This window comes from Acanthopagrus latus, chromosome 4, assembly GCF_904848185.1.
Source record: "Acanthopagrus latus isolate v.2019 chromosome 4, fAcaLat1.1, whole genome shotgun sequence".
NCBI lineage: Eukaryota > Metazoa > Chordata > Actinopteri > Spariformes > Sparidae > Acanthopagrus > Acanthopagrus latus.
The window spans coordinates 20009314-20029942 of record NC_051042.1 but is presented as its reverse complement, the minus strand read 5'-3'; the positions used below and the strand labels follow the sequence as shown (position 1 = coordinate 20029942).

The window sequence follows — 20629 nt, the reverse complement described above, 5'->3', positions numbered from 1 at the left end:
AAGTGACATGCGGGACAGGGAGGCTCAGTAGGCCTCCGCTGCGTGCTGAAAGAAGCTTTCATCAACTCTTTTGCTGTTGCATATTCTCAAAGACGATTGTTGAATTGGATACACAGGTGCATGGACAGAACTGACCAGAACACACACACACACTTACTCAAGAGAAGATCGAGCGCTATATAATCATTTATTTAGATGATGAAGGCCAACAGGCAATCCACTAACTTTCCAAAACTTGAGAAATAGTAGCCAGTGGAAATGTTCCTCTCTGGCTGCCAGTTCCACTCACACATTCACCTTCACCATCCAGTCTGTCACCAGCTCACCTATCGGGAATATCGGCACAAACCCCCATGTGGGGTTAGCAGTTTAGGTCTCTAAAGTGGTGTGCGGGGGGGGTTTGCCGACATGTTGCAAAGGTCCAATCTTACTGTCATCCTCTGCTTCCTGAAACTCTATGACGGGGAGCAGCCCGGCCACCACGGGCCCGTGAGGGTTAATCTAGCACTGAGCCAGGCCACCTCAGGGGAACCTGCCTGGAAAATGGGTTAATAAAGGTCATCCCCCAAAATAAACACTTTACAGAATGTTTCTCCATTCATCCCTCCTTAAAATCAACTCGCAATAAAACGGGCCTGGGTGCAATTACTGCCGCTGCATTGGGGCATGAAATCAACCTGCTCTGAGCAATGACTTTTCCCCCATGTTCTGGCTGAGGTCTGCTATGATCTCCACTTTTTCAGCCCGTGCTGCTCCCCCTGTAGACCCGTTACTATAGCAGTCGCACCCAGTTTCTCTCACAGCTAGCACGCTAAACCCACTTAAAACTATTTTATTGATCTGTCCAGAGGTGCAGAGCTAGACTGAAAACTAAATAAATAGAAGCATTTTTATGTCTACTGAGCTTTTACAGAAGTGCAAGTGCAGAAAGTGCATTATAGAAGAATAGAAAAGTATGTAATTCTTCCAAAAGTAATTCTGCGAAATGTGCTGCAGCTGAAGAAAAATAAATGGCCGAAGAGACTGCGACAAATGACCTTAAATAAAACATTGCTTTATAGGGATCCGCGTTCCAAGTTTCCAGGCGGAATGGATGAAAGATGGATCTTGGCCTTGCATGTATGGAACATATGGAAAAACACAATAATTAATGTCACAACATGAGGTAGGGCCAGTGACAGGCGGGGGGACACTGGGGAACACAGCTTTTCTCTGTCTGTGTATTTGGACTGTAAAACCAGATGGAGTCTGCTGCTGACTGTGCGGTAGTCGCAGGGCAGAAAAGGGCTCCCTAAAGTCCACATCCCTCCAAGTGTGTTACAAGTGTGTTCGTACATTTTCGTGACTTAACTAACATGCACCAGCAGTAAATTAAAAGCTACGTCATTTTTTTTTCTAAGTAAAGTTAGGAACCATCAAATATCTTAGCTAAATAGATTAAAAAAAAAACAAAAAAAAAAAACATCACTTCTCGCTGTAGAGAGTCATTTTTTGTTTTCGCTTTATAGTCATGCAACCAAAAGGAGCACTAAAGGAGTTTTGGGGAAGAAATATTTATACAAAGAAAAAAAGATCTTCATTGACTGATTTATTTTATGCCTAAACAAACTAAAGAAAGATCATCCTTTTCAAGGCATTTGAGTAAATCTGAATGACCAACAACTGCTTGTTATAATGCTACACAATGAAAAAAAAGTGAACACATTTAATAATAGATATAAATTGTACAAGCGATGTGCACAGATTATACACAGTATATGCACTGAGAGACAACAGCAAAAGGCGTCACACATATTTTACTCCAGCACTACACGTAAATGATACGATTTCATCTGCGATATCAGACTTTATTACTATTATTATTTCAAAATATGGAGCAGAATATACAAGATTCACCGAGTCTGTTGAAGGGGAAATAAATGCATTGGGTTTGAATGGCTGTGATTTGCAGTAATGAGCTCCACGCATTAAAGTTTAATTTACGGCAACTAATGTCAGAGAAAGGCAAATCAAATTTTGAGGCGCTTCAAGGTGGCAACAAATAGTGGAGGTTAGTTGAGCTGTCAATTAATAGCTGGCACGGAGGCTGAACATGTAACATTTTCACAAGTGTTGTTGTACTGGGGTGGGGGGTGGGGGGGTTGTTAAAGTAAAGTATAAGAAAAAATAAAGCATATTTTTTTAAAAGCTGAGACAGAAAGAAATGCACAAGTGCGGCTTCCCCTCTCCCTCTGTAACTACAAAACCCACCCTCCCCCCCTATAAGAGTTACCCTCAAGTTCATCTATGTATGGGCTGAGTGCCCAGGATATTTCTATTGCCAAGATGATCTTGAGGAGTTGGAGAATGAAGCGGAGCAGATGTGAGCGGGGCACTTGGGCAGCGTCCTCCCTTCTCCTCGTAAATACAGCAGCATTGTTTCGCTGGCACCGCTCTTCCTTTGTCTTAGCACTGCTAAGTACTGGATAATGTCATTTCACACCATCTGCCCCCAGACTTCATTAAAGATACATGAATGGGCTATCTTATGAGGAACAGGTGCTATTGTTTGTCCCTCAAGACCCGGCACTAAGGATCTGACTCGGAATACTTGAAGAGGAGCATCTGTAGTGATCAGTCAGACAGACTTGGCTGAGGCCCCCGTCTCTGCCAGCAAGCACTCCAACAGAGGTTTCTGGGGGAACTCAGCCGCCTTTGCAACATGTATCATCAATTCAGATGACCTGATGAAGTCTGTATCAGGCCAGCGTGCAATCTGTTTCCCTCTCAAGGAGACGCTGGTAGTTGATAAATAGAAGCAACTTGCGAGCAGGGTAGCATATAGATGCCATATTATGGAAGAGTTAATTGGGTTTACCTCACCCTTTGCTGAAAAATTACATTTTTATTTTTTTCTATTTTTGCAATATTGAGCTCGGTCGCATCTGTTTTCTATTGTAGCTGTATGATTTGACAACTTTCTTCACACCATAATTAAACTCTTATTTAGCTCCTGCACAAGAAAGACCTCACTGATGTGTTTTAATTGATCATTTTGAATCGAGTCTAATTTAACCAGGTTACACAAGAGGGCCCTTACAGTAGCTCAACTGACTGTACAATGATTAACAACTGCAGCCCCGTCGCGGGGTCAGCCTGCAGAGGACGAGTGAGACGGCTCAGACGGACCCTCATCTCTGATGTGTAAATTCACGAGGTGCAGAAGACAGGGCCGACTTGAAAGAGCTGACTCTATTTCTCATAGCACTTAAAACACATGCAGTGTGCACACCCACACACACACAGACTCCCAAATTCTGTTTTAATACTGCATTAACCCTTGATTGATTACTTATTATACTAGACTGATCTTTTATTATTCCTATAAAGCTTACTTATGGTTGAATACAGATGGCCCTGAACACATTTTATATGAAAGATGCACTTTTTTTTAACAAGTTGTGTGATTAAGAAAAACTTATACGAACAAAATTATTTCTTCTTCGTTATTTACATTTAATTATAAAGTATTTGTGAGTGGTTTTGTTTCTGTAGCATCCTCCTCCAACACACTAGCGGGCAGCTCTAAAACACTGAGCACAAATGGAGATGTACAGCGCATTACAGCGCTCACTTGGGCCCCTGTCAACACCCATGTTCCTCACTGTCTGTTATAGCCTCTCCAAAGCACCCAGGAGGCCTGGAACCCCCCGCTGGCTTTCCCTCTGAACCCCCTCACACTTCCATGCACAGATCCACACACACAAGTTTGTACTCGCTGTGGACCACAACGCGGCATGTGAGGGAAACTTTTTGTTTTTACTGCCAGAATCGGTCAGTATTAACAAGATTAGGAGACTAAAGGGGCACAAAAAAAAAAAAAAAGACAAACATCGACCTCATTCTCGCAGTGTTTCATGGTTATTAGCTTCCAAGGACCTGTGAGATCCTGGGTCTAATATCCTGATTAATTGCTACTTGACACCTTTTTACACACCTCTCACACACGTGCTTATCTTGGCTGTAATTTGCATTCATTTGTCTTGTGAAAAGTAAAGCCCCGTGAAGGAGGGTATTTTATGAAAATACTGGCAACAATACCACTGCAAGTAGTCAGAGATTTTTCCAAGGAGCCCGCGGTGATGATGTTTCTTAATTCTGTACAATCATTTAGATTATAATAAGCGCCTTTCCCATTAGGAAAAGATCACAATCACCAGTAATCATTTGGAGGAGGACTCACGTTTCACTTATGTCTCATTTTAATAAAATTACTTCCACACGTCGGTAGCTGTCAGATCCGCAGCTCTCGCTAACCTTCTCCTTCATATTTTTCTATAGGAGGGGTTGTGTAATTCCACTCAGGGAGGATAGACTCCAGCTGTTGCTGTAAGACCTGATAGTTCACACTTCGTCCGCCCCTCCCCGCTCTCCTCGGTGCTGCACACCGAACGCCTGCGAGTAGAAATCACCCTTTGTGATCCGTTTAAAGGGAAAGTGATCTTCAGGAAGCTGGCAAGCCTGGCTACATCCCAACAGCAGCACACACACAGTAAAAACTGACACTAGACAGCAGGATATGTTTTAACACCCGCCACTGTGTACACAGCCCGCTGGGTGTACAGTGTGCTGGAGCCTAACCAGGAGGAAAATCACTCAGTGGAAGCACTTCTGGGCGGCTGAATCCTCTGTGATGCTTCAGGATTTTTTTTTTTCCTCTCATGAAACAATCAGCCTTTTTTTTAAAGCACATAATACTCCTTTACCACAGGTGACTTATCAGCTGGTTATACTACCACTGGACTGTACGCTGGGCTGTTACCACCCGGCAGACACACACATTGATCGAATGGTGTTTGGATTTGTCTGTAGCTAATGGTAATCAGACAAATAGATCAATAGATTTGAACATGACTTTGATGCTCCAGACTTCTCTGCCTTTGAATGAAGGTCTTCGTGTTACCACCCACTAGACTGAAGCACACATAATTTCTGGCTGTCTGCTCTGAAAATGGGCGCACTGGAACAGGGAGGGCAAATACACTGGAGAGGTTCAAGTCACCAACAAAGGGCCCTTGTCCCAGTCAAGTCTCTGACCTTTCTCCTCACTTCCTTCCTGCATCTGTACCGCTCGCGCAGGCTACAAACGTATCTTGAGCCACAGATCAACAGTGAACAAGCGCGAGCCTGCAAAAGTGCCATAATATTTTCTCTAAATTGTCAGAGCACAGCTCCAAGTCTGACAGCAGGCACTGTTTGCTCAGGTTCGAGCGCAACGAGGCACATCAGTCATGCCTATGTGTGCTACACTGAGTACTGGTCAGGATAAAGCGAAGCAAATCCAGACTCCGAGTGAGGTCAGGACATCCAGAGGGAATAACCAATAGATGACTTCTTGTTCCACTAATTCCTTACACAGTAAAACAAGGCTCTTTGGAAAACAGCCATTTCAATATGTCTATATTAAGTTGATGGGAGCATGAAAGCAGGGTAGTCCAACCCTCTGACCCGCCTAACAAAACCCCACCCCAAATCCCTCCGCAGCGGCCCTCCTCCGTCTCATCGCTCATCCTCTGAATTTTGGACAAAACTGCAGACTGCCGGTCGCTTCAATTCACTGCTCTGATTTGATGTACAAATCGGTGCATGTGCTAGAACATTTAAAATCGGCAGTGATCCAAAATTCAAAAATACATTTCTGTAGGTTTAATACCCTTGTGCACATAAAGCGAATTGTCCTTTTCCCTTAACTTAAATGTATCTGTCTAAAAAATAGAGTTAAAGGGAAAAGACTTATCAAAGTCAAGCCTTAAGGAATGTTTTTAAGCATTTTCACTGGTGTATGTTTATGCGCGTTTTAATGCATCAGCTCTATGTTGTGCTAAATTGTTTTATTCTCAATACGCACATTAGATCCCAATGAAAAGAAGTGCATTCCTACATGCTGACATGATGTATGTCACACATTTTGTGTGCACAGCAACAGAACCATGCAGTGCACTTTAAAGACACACTACTCTTTTACTGCAAATTTGGTGTTGTGTTTCCAAAGAATATCACTGCAGCTTTTTGGGGGGGAGGGGGGCTGGGTTGGGAGCATACATGGAAGTAAGAATTAATTTTTTTTTTTTTTTTTTCAAGGTCTGGCCATAAAATTAAGGTTTGCAGTAAACTGGCCAAATCCATGGGGACTCCCTCAAACAGCATGTGTAATGACGGGAAAGAAGAGAACAGACATAAACAAACCCACAAGTGGGTTTGGGGCCGGCATCATTATCCTGCGTATACATGCTCGCTGTATGGAAATGGGAGTAAGTGAAATGCCTCTGACCCTCATTGCAGGGGGGTGAGTAAGGTTCTAAAGCACATTGGACACGGGTTAGTTAGATAGCCAGCTACATCCATGTGATGTGAACAGGGTGGGGGGAGCGGGAAATGGAGGGACTGAAGTATGCGAGGCTTACGAAATAATGTGGCTGTAAAGGTTTGGAAATATCACATCTTCAACACTTTGGAAGACGCCGAGAGACATTAATGCGGTGTCTGTACACTGCTGACAGTTCTCTGTTTGTTTTTTTTTAAACAACTGTAAAAAAAAAAAGAAAAAAAAATCTACCATTTAAATGTTCCTGTGTTATATTTAAATCTAATTAAATTACTGTACGTCTGAGGGTAAAAATGAAACTCTCTTTATTTTTGGCTGAGGGTGAAACAGGGACGCACCCCTAAATTCTGTGATGGTATTGTCCACACACACACACACACACACACACACACACACACACACACACACACACACACACACACACACACACACACACACACACACACACACACACTGCGGCTGGGTTTCCCCCACTCTGTCCAGTCCTGCATTCATAGACTGAAGCTCTGTCTTCACTATTACCTCCCAGCTGCTGGGGCCGCAGGAAACAACAGAGCCCACTCTGTTGTTCAGCAGAGGGGAGGCAAGTGTGCTGAGACTTTCAAATGTGCTCAAATATCATCGCCCGATGATGGGCGAGAAAAAAACCACAGCAATTTGTAAGAGATCAAACAAAAGATGTAACAAAATCAAGACTGAATTATATCAACACATTATCTAAAAATGTGAGAAACAGAACATGTTTTGGTGAGCTGAGTGTCTGAAAAAAATAACAAAAAACAACAAACAAACACAAAAAAAATCTGTTTCTATGAAAAAACTGTGCAGGACAAAATGTCTCATTCATTGTGTTCTGTTGGGGAATGCTTGGACTCTCCTCTGCCCCCCGAAAAACAAAAAGCTCCTTTTTTGCGTTGACCGTGGGGCTGAATGCTTTGCTTTGCCACCCCGGCCCTAAGAAAACACGCGCCCCTTTCTCCCTGCCGGCTGCCTGTACACAGTAGAGCCCATTAATGCAGCTCCTTCTCCCTGTGAGTGCTGCCCACTGCTGCGGACGATGGCCGCACAACGCCAATGCAAAGACAAAACAGTTTGCACAACATTAGCAGAGAAAACACAGTCCATGTAAAGCGGGAGAGGAAACTAAATCAACATCACACTGGAGGATGTGTTCCTGCCTCGACAGGTATTTTTCTTTCGAGGGGTCAGGGGCACGATGGACGTTAAGTTTAGGCGCTCCACCTTCATCCGGGGAAGGTTTGTGGAGCTTTAAACAGGTGCTCTGTGATGATATTCAGACAGAGTACGAAAGTGCTTAATTCACTTAAAGAATTTTTCTAAAAATAGGTGTTTGGTTGTCAGAAATATTTAGCACTTGGAATCATTCAAAAGGCAAATTTATATTCCCGCACACCCTGTAATCATCTGTCTCATGTCGATTTTCCTGATAGAAGGCTGTACGTTTGTGTCATAAATTAACCCATCCCATGGCTGCTTTACAAACCCCTCAGGTGACTAATTTTAAGTAGACCCTCAGGTGTGATTTCACACATTACAGCCGCTCATGTGGCACCTCTCAGATGGAGCCTCTTAATTATCGCTGCTTAAACTGCTGAGGTGTCTGAATACAAAGGCCAATTACACAAAAGCATGGCTTTATTGTGTAATTTACATCAATAATGGATCTGTGTTTGTCTACAGTCCTACCTCATTGGCAAAGACACAGTAAAAGCGAGCATATGTTTCATCTGACTGCGTCTAACGAGAGTCAATAAAGCCGGCGAACAGTGATTACACTTGACAAAGGTCTGTCCACATTTTGTATTTTCCAGATCCATAAATTCCCTTGCAGTCTACTCATCTTTTGAGTTTAAAGTAATACGATTTTGCAGCCTGGCCTGTGTAGCATAACTTAAAGCTTCGCACTTAAGTGCGAAGCAAATAGATGGTGCAGTTCATCCAGCAAAAACGGAGAATCATCCCTTAATGGGGGAAAACCCACAGATCCCTGACCGCTCAGACAGAATCTAATGTTTATATTCCTAGAGCAAGAATTTGTTTTAACACCCAAATAGCATTGCAAACCGAGTGTTCATCCAATTAGCTTCATTTGCTAACCATCACTGCCACTGCTGAGGTTGTGTCTATTACACCTTTCTGTGCGCCATTAGGTTTTAACGGGGGCCGCGGTGGCTTTATTGTTTAAACTGCACAGGACTTTGTTTAACGTCAGCATTTCTTCTGCTTCCTGACAAGAAGTCACATTTCATAACTAATTAAATTGATCCCTCCCTCCCCACCGACAGAGTCCGCTAAATGGAATTATTTGTATCCAAGTGTCAATACATTAAATCACAGGGGCTAATGAGTCGGGTCACCGCTTTCTTTTATCTTCAGTCTTGCATGTGCACATCTTCATCAGCTAACAGTCTCCTTAAATGGAGGATGAACATGCTGGACCGAGCCTCCCTGGGCGAGAGCCAAGACCGTCTGACTAGGCTGTTAATGCCCCCGCATAATCCTACTAGCAGGCTAACACAGAGCTCTCCAACACAAGGGAGAGTGCTGGCGGCACAGAATCTACACAGACACGCGTGTGCACACACAGCAGCAGACACTTCCACACACACACACACACACACACACACACACACACACACACACACACACACACACACACACACACACGATCATTTCCCTGCTCTATTATTCTCTTATTATCATGCTAACAGTTCCAATCTAGCTGTGCTAATTGGGGGACTTACACATTCTCTTTAACAATGTCTATTTTTGTGCTCTTTTTTTTGCCGGCGCATTAATAAGAGTCTCACACTGAGAAAATCATTTGTGCCGGGAGACAACAAAAGCATCTGAGAATACACAAATTAGCGCTATTATCTTCGTGCAATTACCATACAGCCCTGTGTTTATTTAAACTCATCTGATTGATTTAAAATATTTACCATAATGTCGTAGTTTTGTTGGAGTCTTTGCTGCTCTAAATTGGGAGCCAAACAGAATCAGTGCATGAAACGACTGTGTTGGATTGCGTCCCTTTTGTAAGAATAAAGAAGTGAATAATTAAAAGATAAAAAAAAAAAAAAATTCTAAAATTCTATTTATCATACAGACCTAACTTCAATTTGACAGATATTTCTTTTAGTTATGGTGGGAGATCTGGGTGGATAACTATTTGTAGAGATCTACAGTAGACAAGCTTAAAGCACTGACTGGTGTAAAAAGCAAAATATAATGCAAACAAAAAAGTCATAATGTTAGAAGCAGCAAGCTGTGTGAGACTTCTGAGGATGGAGGAAACAGTTAATAATAACACGACGACTTATGTTGCGACAGGACAGTGACCCAAAAAATGCTACACGTACAGCTGAATCACACTAGCATTACAAAATGTGAAAGTCCTTGACTGGCGCGGCTAAAGCAGGGGTTGGCTTTTATTGAACATTCGTGGAATGACTTGATGATAGTTGCTGGTCATGCTAGATGTGAGGCATGGCAGATGTCTCACATTCAGCTTGACCACATCTGTTCAAAGATCCAGATTTGCCAATACAGATGTTCCCAGAGAACCTAAACAGGCAACGGACAACTTTTTTCTTTTGCTTTAACTTATAATTCTTAAGTGACTACTGATTGCACTGTGTGATATCTGTAGAAAAAGTACACCATCCATCGGTTTCACTCTGCTATTTGGCCACTGGACTTGGTTTTACCCACAAAAATAAAGGGCGGATTACTGTTAAGTTCTGGCAAAGTGGCTTTTAAAAGTGTCTATAATAGATTATGTTTTTTGTTGTTGCTGCTATAAACAAAAACTGAATATGTGTGTAATTGTGTAACACAGAACCCAAACACTGTTAAGTGACTGAATGCAGAAGACACTTTCAGAGCTTCCCGTGTGAATTATCTAGTTTCCTTGTAACAGACAGAAATGGGAAATCCATATGCCACTGACTAACCGCTGTCAAGATTTTTTTCTCCCTGCCAAAAATATATCACCTGAACAGCATTGTATTGGATTTGCTTGTATTCAAGCAGAATAATTATTAAAAGAAAAGAAGCTTCTATTAAATTGTAACTATTGGTGTTTACCGTAGGTGTGCACAATGCAGACTGGCGTTGAAAGAGAGAAGTATTTCAGTGATTAACTCTTCATTGAGATCTTGGCTTCAACAGAGAAGAGGATGAAGGTTGTGTGTCTGTTGTCCTCTGTCCGGCAAAATATTTGCCGTACAATCTGTTTCTAGATTGTTCACCTTGTGTCAACTAATTGTGGGTGTAATTGAATTTCATCTTTAATCTCGGGACCTTTAGCATCTGACCGTCGAACGTCTGCATGTCCCCCACTGTTTCCTTACACCATTAAAGACACGTGAGGAAAGCTCGGAGACTTTGAGGTGTGGACAACCATACAGGATACTGGCCTTTTCTCTTTTAATCTCTGGTTTCTCTCTTGTAAAAGGAAGGGATGCACACGTGGTATGTGCTTGTGAGACGCAAGGTTAAAGGTGGAGGAGCAGATAATGTGTACATACTGCACAGTGACGTGGGCAGTGTATAGAGAGAGAACGATGGGTCAAACAGTAGCTGACCTGCTCGACGAACAGATCGTTTGAGGTTTAACAAAGAGAAAAACACGATAGACAATAGTCTCCATAGAAATGTATGATCTCTCCCATCTTGGATGTCTCAGTGTGCTCACAGCTCATACATCAATGCCTCAGCCAGTGACAAGTGACAATGTCATCATATTGTGGTATTTTAAAAAAATAAATTAAATGTTTTGGATAAACAGTGTCCCTCTGTTTCATCTGGGGAGGTCTGCTTTCTCCAGCCTGTTTGTGAAGATAAAGTTCACCCTGACCTTTCCACCAATATTTATTCTCTTGATGTGTGTATCAATGCGTGGGTCCCTGTGTGCCTGTGCACTGTACACGATCACCTCCGTGCATGTGTATGAGTGTCTGCGGGCCTGCGCACGGAAAACCATAAACAGACCTGTCCTTGAGGAATGCACGGCGTTTATCTGACATCATAATTAATGTTGCTCCCGGACCGCCATCGCAACCGGCCAAAAAGTCGCCATTTTGTAAGGTTCATCCTCACGTGTCTTGTCGCCTGTCTTTGTTAGCTTCACCTGTTCCTTATTAGTCTTCCCTCACCCTTGTGTGTATTCAAGTCTGTCTCCTGCTCTCTCTGTCAGGTTGCCCCAGCCTGTTTTTGTCAGTATTGTTGCCTGCCTTTGATTTTACATCAGCTTATGTTACCAAAAGTTGCCTTGCCTTGTTTTCCTTCCATTTGTCTTGGGGTTGGTTTTTTGTTTTTGTTTTTGTTTTTGTTTTTTTTTTGTTTTTTTTTTTACAAAAACCAAACAATCAACGCGATTTTAATAGTTTTTTCACTAAAAAGGAAAATTATGTGGCAAAAATGATCATCCCACTAATAAGTCATCAAATTGAGATTGTATAATCTTATAAAACAACTAAAATCCAATTATACTAGTACAAATAGACCCTTCCCCCTGTGTTATACATGAGCAAGAAAGGCTCACCTCCTCCCAGTCGCAAAGCCATGACTTCACAAAAACATGATCAGTCAGTTACAATGATGGTTCCTGGGGCAACAATAATTATGATGTTGGACGATTTCAGATCTTGCCCAGGTCATTACCACATGAGAGATGAGGGTGGGATGGATGCTTGTGGCATGGCAGTAGACGGTACTGTCACTCTTTAATGGAGCTCCCTCATCCATTTTTTTTATTATTCTAGTTTGTCTACAGAAAGACTTTGATTTACAGTTCTGCCATTACCGCTTTAATGCCGCTCGCTTCTTACCAACTCACGTCTTGCCTTGAAATCTTGAATATATTGCAAAATGCATACGAGAGAACATGCCAACCAGGTTCCTCAGTCTGATGATCAACGTGATGCTGTTTAACTGCTCATCTGCTGCCACCCCTTTATCCATTAGTAGTGATTATGAAACAGAGCCCTGTGAAGAGGAAAATAAAATAACGCCCGGTGTGTCTGAGTGATGATGAGCAGAAACCCAATGAGACCAAAAACCAAAACAGTGCGTGCTCACTATTCATTATTTTTGTGCAGTCTCCACGCCAACTCAGAGAGTGGAGCAACTTATCGGAAGAAGCAGTTCTCTGCTAATATATATGTTTAATTGTCACATGTGTCTTGGCGGCGTTTCGAATTCTCAGCTAAATCAACTCAAGAGTTAATCTCATCCCGGGATTGAATTAGTGCCAAGATGATTTCAAGCGACGGGGATGGACTGACGGAATACAAACAAGCCGAGGGGAAAACACACAAAGCCTTGAGCTTTAACTTTTGATAAGCCCCTAACACTGCAATCAAAACATCTGCTATCTTAAAACAAGTGACATTGTAATCCCGAAGGACAAAGACTAAATCTCTCTCCCTCTCTTGTAGGAATGATGAGAAGGGATAAAAAACAGAGGTGGCTATTCAAAGGGGAACGTTGATTAAACGGCACGTTGCCTCGCTCCAAGCCTCACCAACTAAACCTCCATAACTACACACTGGTGTGGCCGATCCCCTTCAATCCGCGTGCAGGAGCCCCTTGAAAGCACACACATAGCGTGCCAACAGCAGTCTCCAGTTGCAGTCCCCATGGTTTTATTGTTTGGACAGTTTACAATGTCCACTAATGTGATCAGTTACATCATCAATACGAGACCTTAGCGTGAGACTTTTCTCTTGTTCTTCTCCCCGAAGGCAAAACAGAAGGACTTTGATGGCCGGTAGGGTCTCCAATAAAGTTTAGTGCCCTCCATGCTAATAGCAGAGTAACTCTATCCCCCAACACTGCTTACTGCTTTGCTAAAAGTCTGACATACAGACTGGAAGCTTGTTTACAGAACTAATTAAGTCAAAGCTGTTATATATTAAAATGGCCGGGGCATTTTAAAAGGCAGCAGTAATGAAAACAGAGCAGCAAAAAATGCTTCGCTAACTTGCTCCTGACTCTCTTTTATCTGCAGTCATACTCGGGAGGGGCGGCCATCACCACGCTGGGTATCTGGTGGAACTTGGCTAGGGAGAGAGAACATCTTCTTGCTTTTGAATAAACAATGTTGCCCACGATTCAAAGTTTCTTGAAGTATTGAGAGCGATCCCTGCTTATTCTTGGGCGGTACTGCAGCCAGCAGAGGCTGATGGCAGCAGAACAGATGGTGAGCCGAAGATGTGTCTCTTTTGTTTAATTGTGGATGTGGCTTCTTTCTCATCAGGGAAGACCTGCGGTCAAGGGAGAAGCTGGCTGACTGGGCTCCACAAGAAAGGACTTTACTTGTATCTCTGCTCAAGTGTTTGAAATGGATCTTTAGAAGTGCGTTCCCATACACACTCGACCCTCCCACCCTCTCTCAAAACTATGCATCAAGGGGAATTTTCAGGTATCATTTGCCTTTAACTTTGTGATGAAAGCAAGGGCCCCTAAAAGTGAGATGCATTAGGGCTGTGCCCTTATGCTCAATGAGCATAAGTAAAGGGCCCTCGATGATATGAGTATGACTAGCCCCTCAGTCGTGTATAAGGTACTTCATTCTGGAGTGTTTTCTAGAGAGAGTGTCTTGCTCTCTGCCTCTCTTTAGTGGAGTGTGATATGGAATAATTTTTCCAATAGATGTCCACTGCTGAAGTGAAAAGGTCCAAAACAACATGTGGCCTTTTTTCCTGCAAAGTACTCTCGAAGGAGCTGTAAACCTGGCTGTTGTGATAACTGCTTTTTGAAGGCAGATAACAGCAAGCCATGTTATGCAGAGGTACGATCCCCCTCACGGTGCCCGTGGCTGGAGGAACAATTTGTTGCGAGTAAATAGTTGAAGAGGTATGAAATAAAGGAGAGGACGGGGAGTTGTCTGTGTGAAGAACAAGCCGGGGAGGAGGAGGAGGTGAATGGAGAAGGACGTGCCTGACACCAAACACACACAGCAGGATAACGTTAGCTTCACACAGGCGGCCGGGCCTCGCAGCCTTGACCGCTGCCAGTGACCAGCCCTGGATTACCCTGTACTGCCTGAGCATGTCCAGCTACATGCTGCCTGGGTGGTCTTCCACCACACCACTCTGTACTGTATCACATACGGCACACAGACACATTAATGAGCGTTGTAGTGTTCTGCGTGAGGTGTACGGTTGAAGGAAATAGATAAATGCACAAAAGGAGGAGTCAAAAATTAAAAAAAATACACAATGCCGGCCTCACAGCATAATGACAATGTAAGTTTCAGTTTTCTTGTGCTGAGTAAAAGCATGCCACGTAGCCCGTCTGGGACCGACTCGTTTCAGAGGCATTTACCAGCCTCTTTCATGTCCCCCACCTCCAGGCTCTTCTCCATCAACAGGACTCATTAGCTGTTGTTACACCACCACCCCCCCCACCACCACCAACGCCACCACCCTCCCTTTTTTTTGTTCATTAAGATGTGCTAATTATTCTCCTCCATATTTTAAAGCCCTCCCGATTACCAACAGGCAATTAACATTTGATGAGAGTGATGAATGTTAGTGTGACACAAAAATTAAAGATAAAAAGAAAAGAGATATATAAAAAAAAACAGCAAAAAGGACAAGAAGGGGAGGCTAACAGAAGTTAGTAATGATATTCACTTTAATGTCTAATTTTTTTATTGATCCTTGCCGTTAAAACCAGACGCGTGGCTCATGTCGACCAATTACAGTGAGAAGGACCAAATGTAATCACAGTGGAGGAAGCGAGAGGTGCCAAGAGAAACACATTCACTGACCTGGATCTGCTGTTGGAGGAGGTTGATTTTGTGCTGCTGCTGCAGAAGCTGCTGCTGTTGTCTTGCAATCTGGTTGGAAACAGAAGTAAAGACGGGAAATTAAATGAATCCTGGTGAAAACTGTAATAAATGAGAGGAGGAACCAAAATCATGTGACGCTTTTGTTCTCTGTTTGTCAAACGAGTACATAAAGGAAGTGCATGCTGCAGCTCCACGCACAGTGGAGATACAGGCTATTCCGGCCAGTTGTCGTGTATCAAGATTTGCTTAAAGATAGTTGTTACAATGAAAATGCTGGACGGAAGGAAGCTTAAGATTCAAACACAATTTACTTTTGCAAAATATAGTTCTTCACCCAACCCGCTGCAAAATCTGACAAATATAAATGTTTGAAACGAACATGAAAATACTCTGCTCAACTTCACACAGCCCAAAATTAGCGGCGAACTGAGAATAAATGATTCATAGGACAGACGAGCGTGGTTATGACGGAGGTAACGGGTGCGGGCAGCGTACGAGTGACAGAGGTCCCCGCTGCCCCTGAGTGACGAGCGGGCGCACCGCAATCCTTCTCATTCCAGCAGTCCCCCTTTTCTACATGCGCACTTCATTGAGCATGACAACCTAGTTTTAAGTGTCATTTAATTTTCATTTTTAAATATAATTACAAAGTGTTCACTGTAAGATATCGGCCGTCTGCAAATGTGTCAAGATTAATTTGTGCTGGCTTCCTCACGAGTGTCAACAGTTAATTACTGTGTTGTATCTTGATGGCTTGATGACATTCTAGCTCTCAGCGGGCTCCCTCGCTCTCCCTCTCTCCCCCCATCTCTCCTCCTCCCTCTCTCTTCCATTTTATTAACATTCTTCCATTTTAGAATAAGATCAAATAAGAAAATATCTCGTCTCACTCTTCATTTGTGCTGCAATGCCCACAAAGCCGACGGAGTCGAGTGTAGTTTGCAAATGAACATCATTGATTGAAAAAGAAATCAATACTGTTAATGTATTATTAGTGTACTATGACCAAATGCATCACTCCAAGGTATATGGTCTATCTCTTCATTTCCCACATGAAGGTCTGGGAGTGTGCTGAGAAAACTCTGAGTGAACTCCTTGCTGATAATTGACTCATAGCCATTAGGGTGGCTGGTGATAATAAAAGTGTCGCCCGTGTGGATAGTTTGTGTCCTTATTTCTTCCCAGACATTAACACACTTCATGGCCTCTGCTAATTTGCTGATTTGTACAATATGGCTCATTGGCCTGATTCGCGCTGCAAATCTAATGCCAGGCTTGTTCTAATAGGAGTCGATTTATAAGATATAGAGGACTTCCATGTTTAATATAACGTTTAATTCTCACATTCCCTTGCATTTGTTAGTATAAGTCATAATAACGTTTTTCCTACCACGCAAGCATAAATGTGGGCAAAGGAGCATGACAGAAATATCCGAGGTAATATAGAATATAACGTCTCTTAAATTTAATATTATTCCAAAATTCCTACCAAGGATCAAGATTTTTATTGGCACATTTCGGGCATGAAATTTAATATGAAATTGAGAGACAAGTGACAGTTTGTTACAAATGTATTTAATGGGGTTTCTTATAGAGAGGAGAGGAGGAATGGGGTAAACAAGATTAAAGGAGGAAAGGGACATGTTTTTAAAAGGAAGGGGAGAAAGAAGGAAAGAGAGAGAGAAAATGTCACAACGAGTGGTCTTGTGAATGTGAGAAAAGAAAAACTGTGAGCAGTTACCTGCTCCTGCTGCTGACGAGCTAACTCCATTTGCTGCCTCTGTTTCTCCATTTGTGAGGCGGCGAGCTTCTTCTGTTCGTCGTGGGCAGCCAGGAGCTGCTCTCGCAGGCTGATCAGCTGGGTGATCATTGTGGAGAGCTGGTGCTCCTTTTCTGCCAGGCTCTCCGGAGTACCTGGTGAGCAGAGAGAGAGAGCAATGTCAGGGGTGTAAAAAGGATAAACACAGGGTGGAGAGGCTCAGTCAGAAACACACATACAGGTATGTGTTGTGCATACCTGAAAGAAAAAAAAAAGTAGAAAGCACGCAAAAGGTTTCACAGTGGTAGCTACAGTGTAAGGAAGCCTGCAGAAGGCCTTGGTCATCGCACACTTTTAAATGCAGAAAAAAAAATGACCATGCCGCACACGAGATCATCACTTTGTGCTACAGAACTGTGCCAAATGTATTACACAAAGAAAACCACACAGGCAGGGAACCAACTGCAGTGAAATTGAGGAAGTGTTAAGGTCACATGTACAGCCTGGAGTTGTCTATTTGACTGTAGCTGGAGTTCACAGCTTTCACAGGAGGAAAGGGAATGAATTGTTCCCGGCACATAGACAAAGAGCTGCGGGGAGCTGTCAAACTGAGGTGGCAGCTTGTATCAGATGACCAGGGGTGGATATAAAGGAAGTGTTTGCGAGTCGGTGCTGGACTGGCCTCAAAACTGCACAAGATGCTCATCGCAAGGAGAACGAACTCTGAGACCCGACGCGGACAGAACAATGTTTATACACCCAGAATATGCACCGAGCGCAGCTCAACAGTCATCATTAAAGAGAGATTTGTATCATACTGACCAACATTTTATTATCTGTGCAGTTACCATAGGCATTGACAGACCTATAGACTTACTCCTCTCTCCTCAGTCACAGATCCGCACTGTGTGTGATAGAGAGAGCGGCTCTCTCCCTCCGCCTAATCAATGCTAAGTGATCCTACCATTGACTTACACCGCCAACATAATTGCCAGTGAGAGGCTAGACAGTAATTCACTCTCCTCCCACTGCACTCCTGTGTGACAAGCTGATCTGGGAGAACATACAAGAAAAGAGATGGGAAAACCGACAGAGGAAAGAGAGAGAGGGGGACAGTAAGAGAGAGCGGGAGAAGGATAAAAGCGTACGGATCCAGATAACAGTACAGTGAGGTCTGGCCTGGGGCCAGCAGGAGCTGAATTCTTTCCTGGGTGTCTTCCTCTCGTCTCTGGCCACATCTGTCTTGAGTTTCTCCGAGAGCTCCCAGGGGCCCTCTCCACTCAAACTATTTTAATTTGACTAAACACCTGATTTATTTTATCTCTCCGATGAGGAAAGCCGTTTGTCTTAATAGGGCTTGTCAACCTCCAGAACCCATTCAGGGCAATTTACTGGCAGGCTTGTCTGAACCTCGGCTCGCCTCGCTCTGCCTCCGCTGCCTGCTGCAATGGAAGAGAGCTGCAATTCTCCATTTATCCTCCTAACGAAAAAAAAGCACCTAAAAGCAGCTATTCATTGGGCCTGTGTGCAGTTTCCAAGGCCTGAATTGACTTCTTATTCAGCCGACTACACTTGTTGTGAATGGCTTATCTGTAAAATTGATACAATCAGCACCAATTTTATTAACCTTTGGCTGCGTCCGTGAAGGAGCAACCTTTTACAGGTCACTGGCAAGATACATCAGTTGTTGTCACAATAAATCACTGCTATCAATACCGTAGCTGGAAGGAGGGTGAGACTCAAGACAGTAATAAAGGAAGACAGGAACGAGAGGAGGGAAGGAGAGGAAAAGAAATGCAAAATCCAGACGAAGATGAGGGCCATCAGACCTCAGGGCTGACTCAGATGACCTTGAGTAGGGAACCAAACATCTGGACTCAATGACGCCCGCTCAGCCTGCCTAATTACACATTTCTGATGATCACTCACTAATTTAGGTGTGTCAACACGGTAAAAGCACACAACACTAAAAAAATTTGCTGCATGTACTGCACATATATTTTTGTTGATTTGTGTGCACGAATGTGCAGGGGGGGGACTTGGTGCTGAGGATCCACCGATGGGCCAGCCTGAGTGCAGAGAGCTCCGTCCTGCCCGGACACCAAAAGAATACTAACAGAGGGCCCATTGTTTTGATGTTGAGCTGAATTGTGGGAAGCCCAAACTGCCCTCTGTACAACAGTTTTGCCTTTCCTCCTTCCTAATTCTAAACTTAATTACTAAACTAAATTTGCTTCTTTTTTTTCTTTTTTGTCCGCTGAAATATCGACAAAGTGACTCTGAGAAGCGGCAAGGACAATCATTCAAACACATTTTGCATATCTAGATGCGAAAACAGAAGAATTTCACCTTTGAGATTGCACTGCTCAGTTGAAAAAAAAAAATAAATTAGGCGCATGTGTTTTTTGTTGAGTGGTTTAGTGTTAAAATCTCTTTCTTCCTGCCTTTAAATTATGGATCAGCTTTAAAATGGAGATAAAACTTTTATTGGGTGGTGCAGAAGAGGAGAGTCGTGGTCTGTGTCCGACCGGCCCGCTGACAAAAGGGGCCGTTTCCTGCATATTGCATGGCTTTTAACAGCGGTGGGGCTGGGGTCTGCCCGTTAACATGTCTCCTCACATTGCGCTTCCGATGGCAGACAGACAGCCCAGAGATGCCTTGGCGCTACATAAACCCCAGCAGTCGGCCCAGATCTAACATGTTGTGACATTCTCCTGTTAGACGACTGGAGCCCAGTAGGACAATACCAGCCTTGACACAGGAAGAGGATCCCAGGAGTGAACGGTCAAGCTGTGCTGGCACTTTGCTTGTTTTTTTTTTTTTTCTTTCTTCCACTCGGGCCACCATGTTAACTTCAGCGATATTGGACTGACACATCGGAGGAGGAGGAGGAGTAGGAGTAGTAGGAGGAGACGCTACAGCCGTGTTGTTCAGTTTCAGTCCATTCAGCGTTCACCTTTTGAGATTCCTGCCTCTTTTAAACGTCACAAAGTAGGGCAGAAAACATCAACGGGTGACTAAATAAATGATAAGAGGAAAACAAGCAGAGCCATGGTTGCTTGGGGAGGGATGGGGGTATTTGAGCCTTGGGGTCTTTGGATAAAAGGCACTTTGTAGGGGTGCGATTTGTTCTGTCCAATACCCACATCTCCCTCTCTCTTGGCTCCCTCCTCTCTGCTCTAATCAAGCAGTCTCTAATTTGGGTTCCAAGTCCAGTACCGGGAGAAAAAGAAGGAGGCTTGTTACTTTGAAGAGTCCCGAGTGAATAACACAGATAAAAGATTCAGGCACAAAAAAAAAAGAAGAAAAGCGAGGGAGGGCGAGGGTGAAAAGGGGGAAAATCACAAGGCACCCTATTCTCTTCCCTTCCTTTGGTTACGACAGCTGAGCCATTATGACCAGATCTGAATTGAGTTTTTTAGCGCCAGAAGACTGGAATTTCTTTGTCTCTCTATCAGACGGCTATTGTGGAGGCTTCCATATGCTGTGAGCCCATCCTAAGTAAATTAAGACTTGTCTAAATGCTACGATTGTACCAAGCTGTGTCCGCACACAAACCGCACATAGCTAGAATGCCTTGTGTGCCGCGGCTCGCTCTCTCTCCCTATCTGCTCTCTCCTGAATGTGTGTGAACGCAGACACAAGTGTGTACAGATGTGTGTTGCGCGCTGCTCCAATCGAT

The 20629-nt window shown here is 43.5% G+C and overlaps 1 protein-coding gene across 2 annotated transcripts in view; it reads right to left on the bottom strand.

Annotated features, from left to right (window-relative positions):
- Positions 1-20629, bottom strand: part of sox6 (SRY-box transcription factor 6) — a 134504-nt gene that overhangs the window by 37164 nt on the left and 76711 nt on the right. For both annotated transcript variants that reach the window (XM_037094228.1, XM_037094229.1), the window contains exons 7-8: positions 16930-17102; positions 15168-15236 (exon numbers count right to left, since the gene is read on the bottom strand). In XM_037094228.1, coding sequence (XP_036950123.1) covers positions 15168-15236; positions 16930-17102 — 242 coding nt within the window. The remainder of the gene's footprint in view (positions 1-15167; positions 15237-16929; positions 17103-20629) is intronic.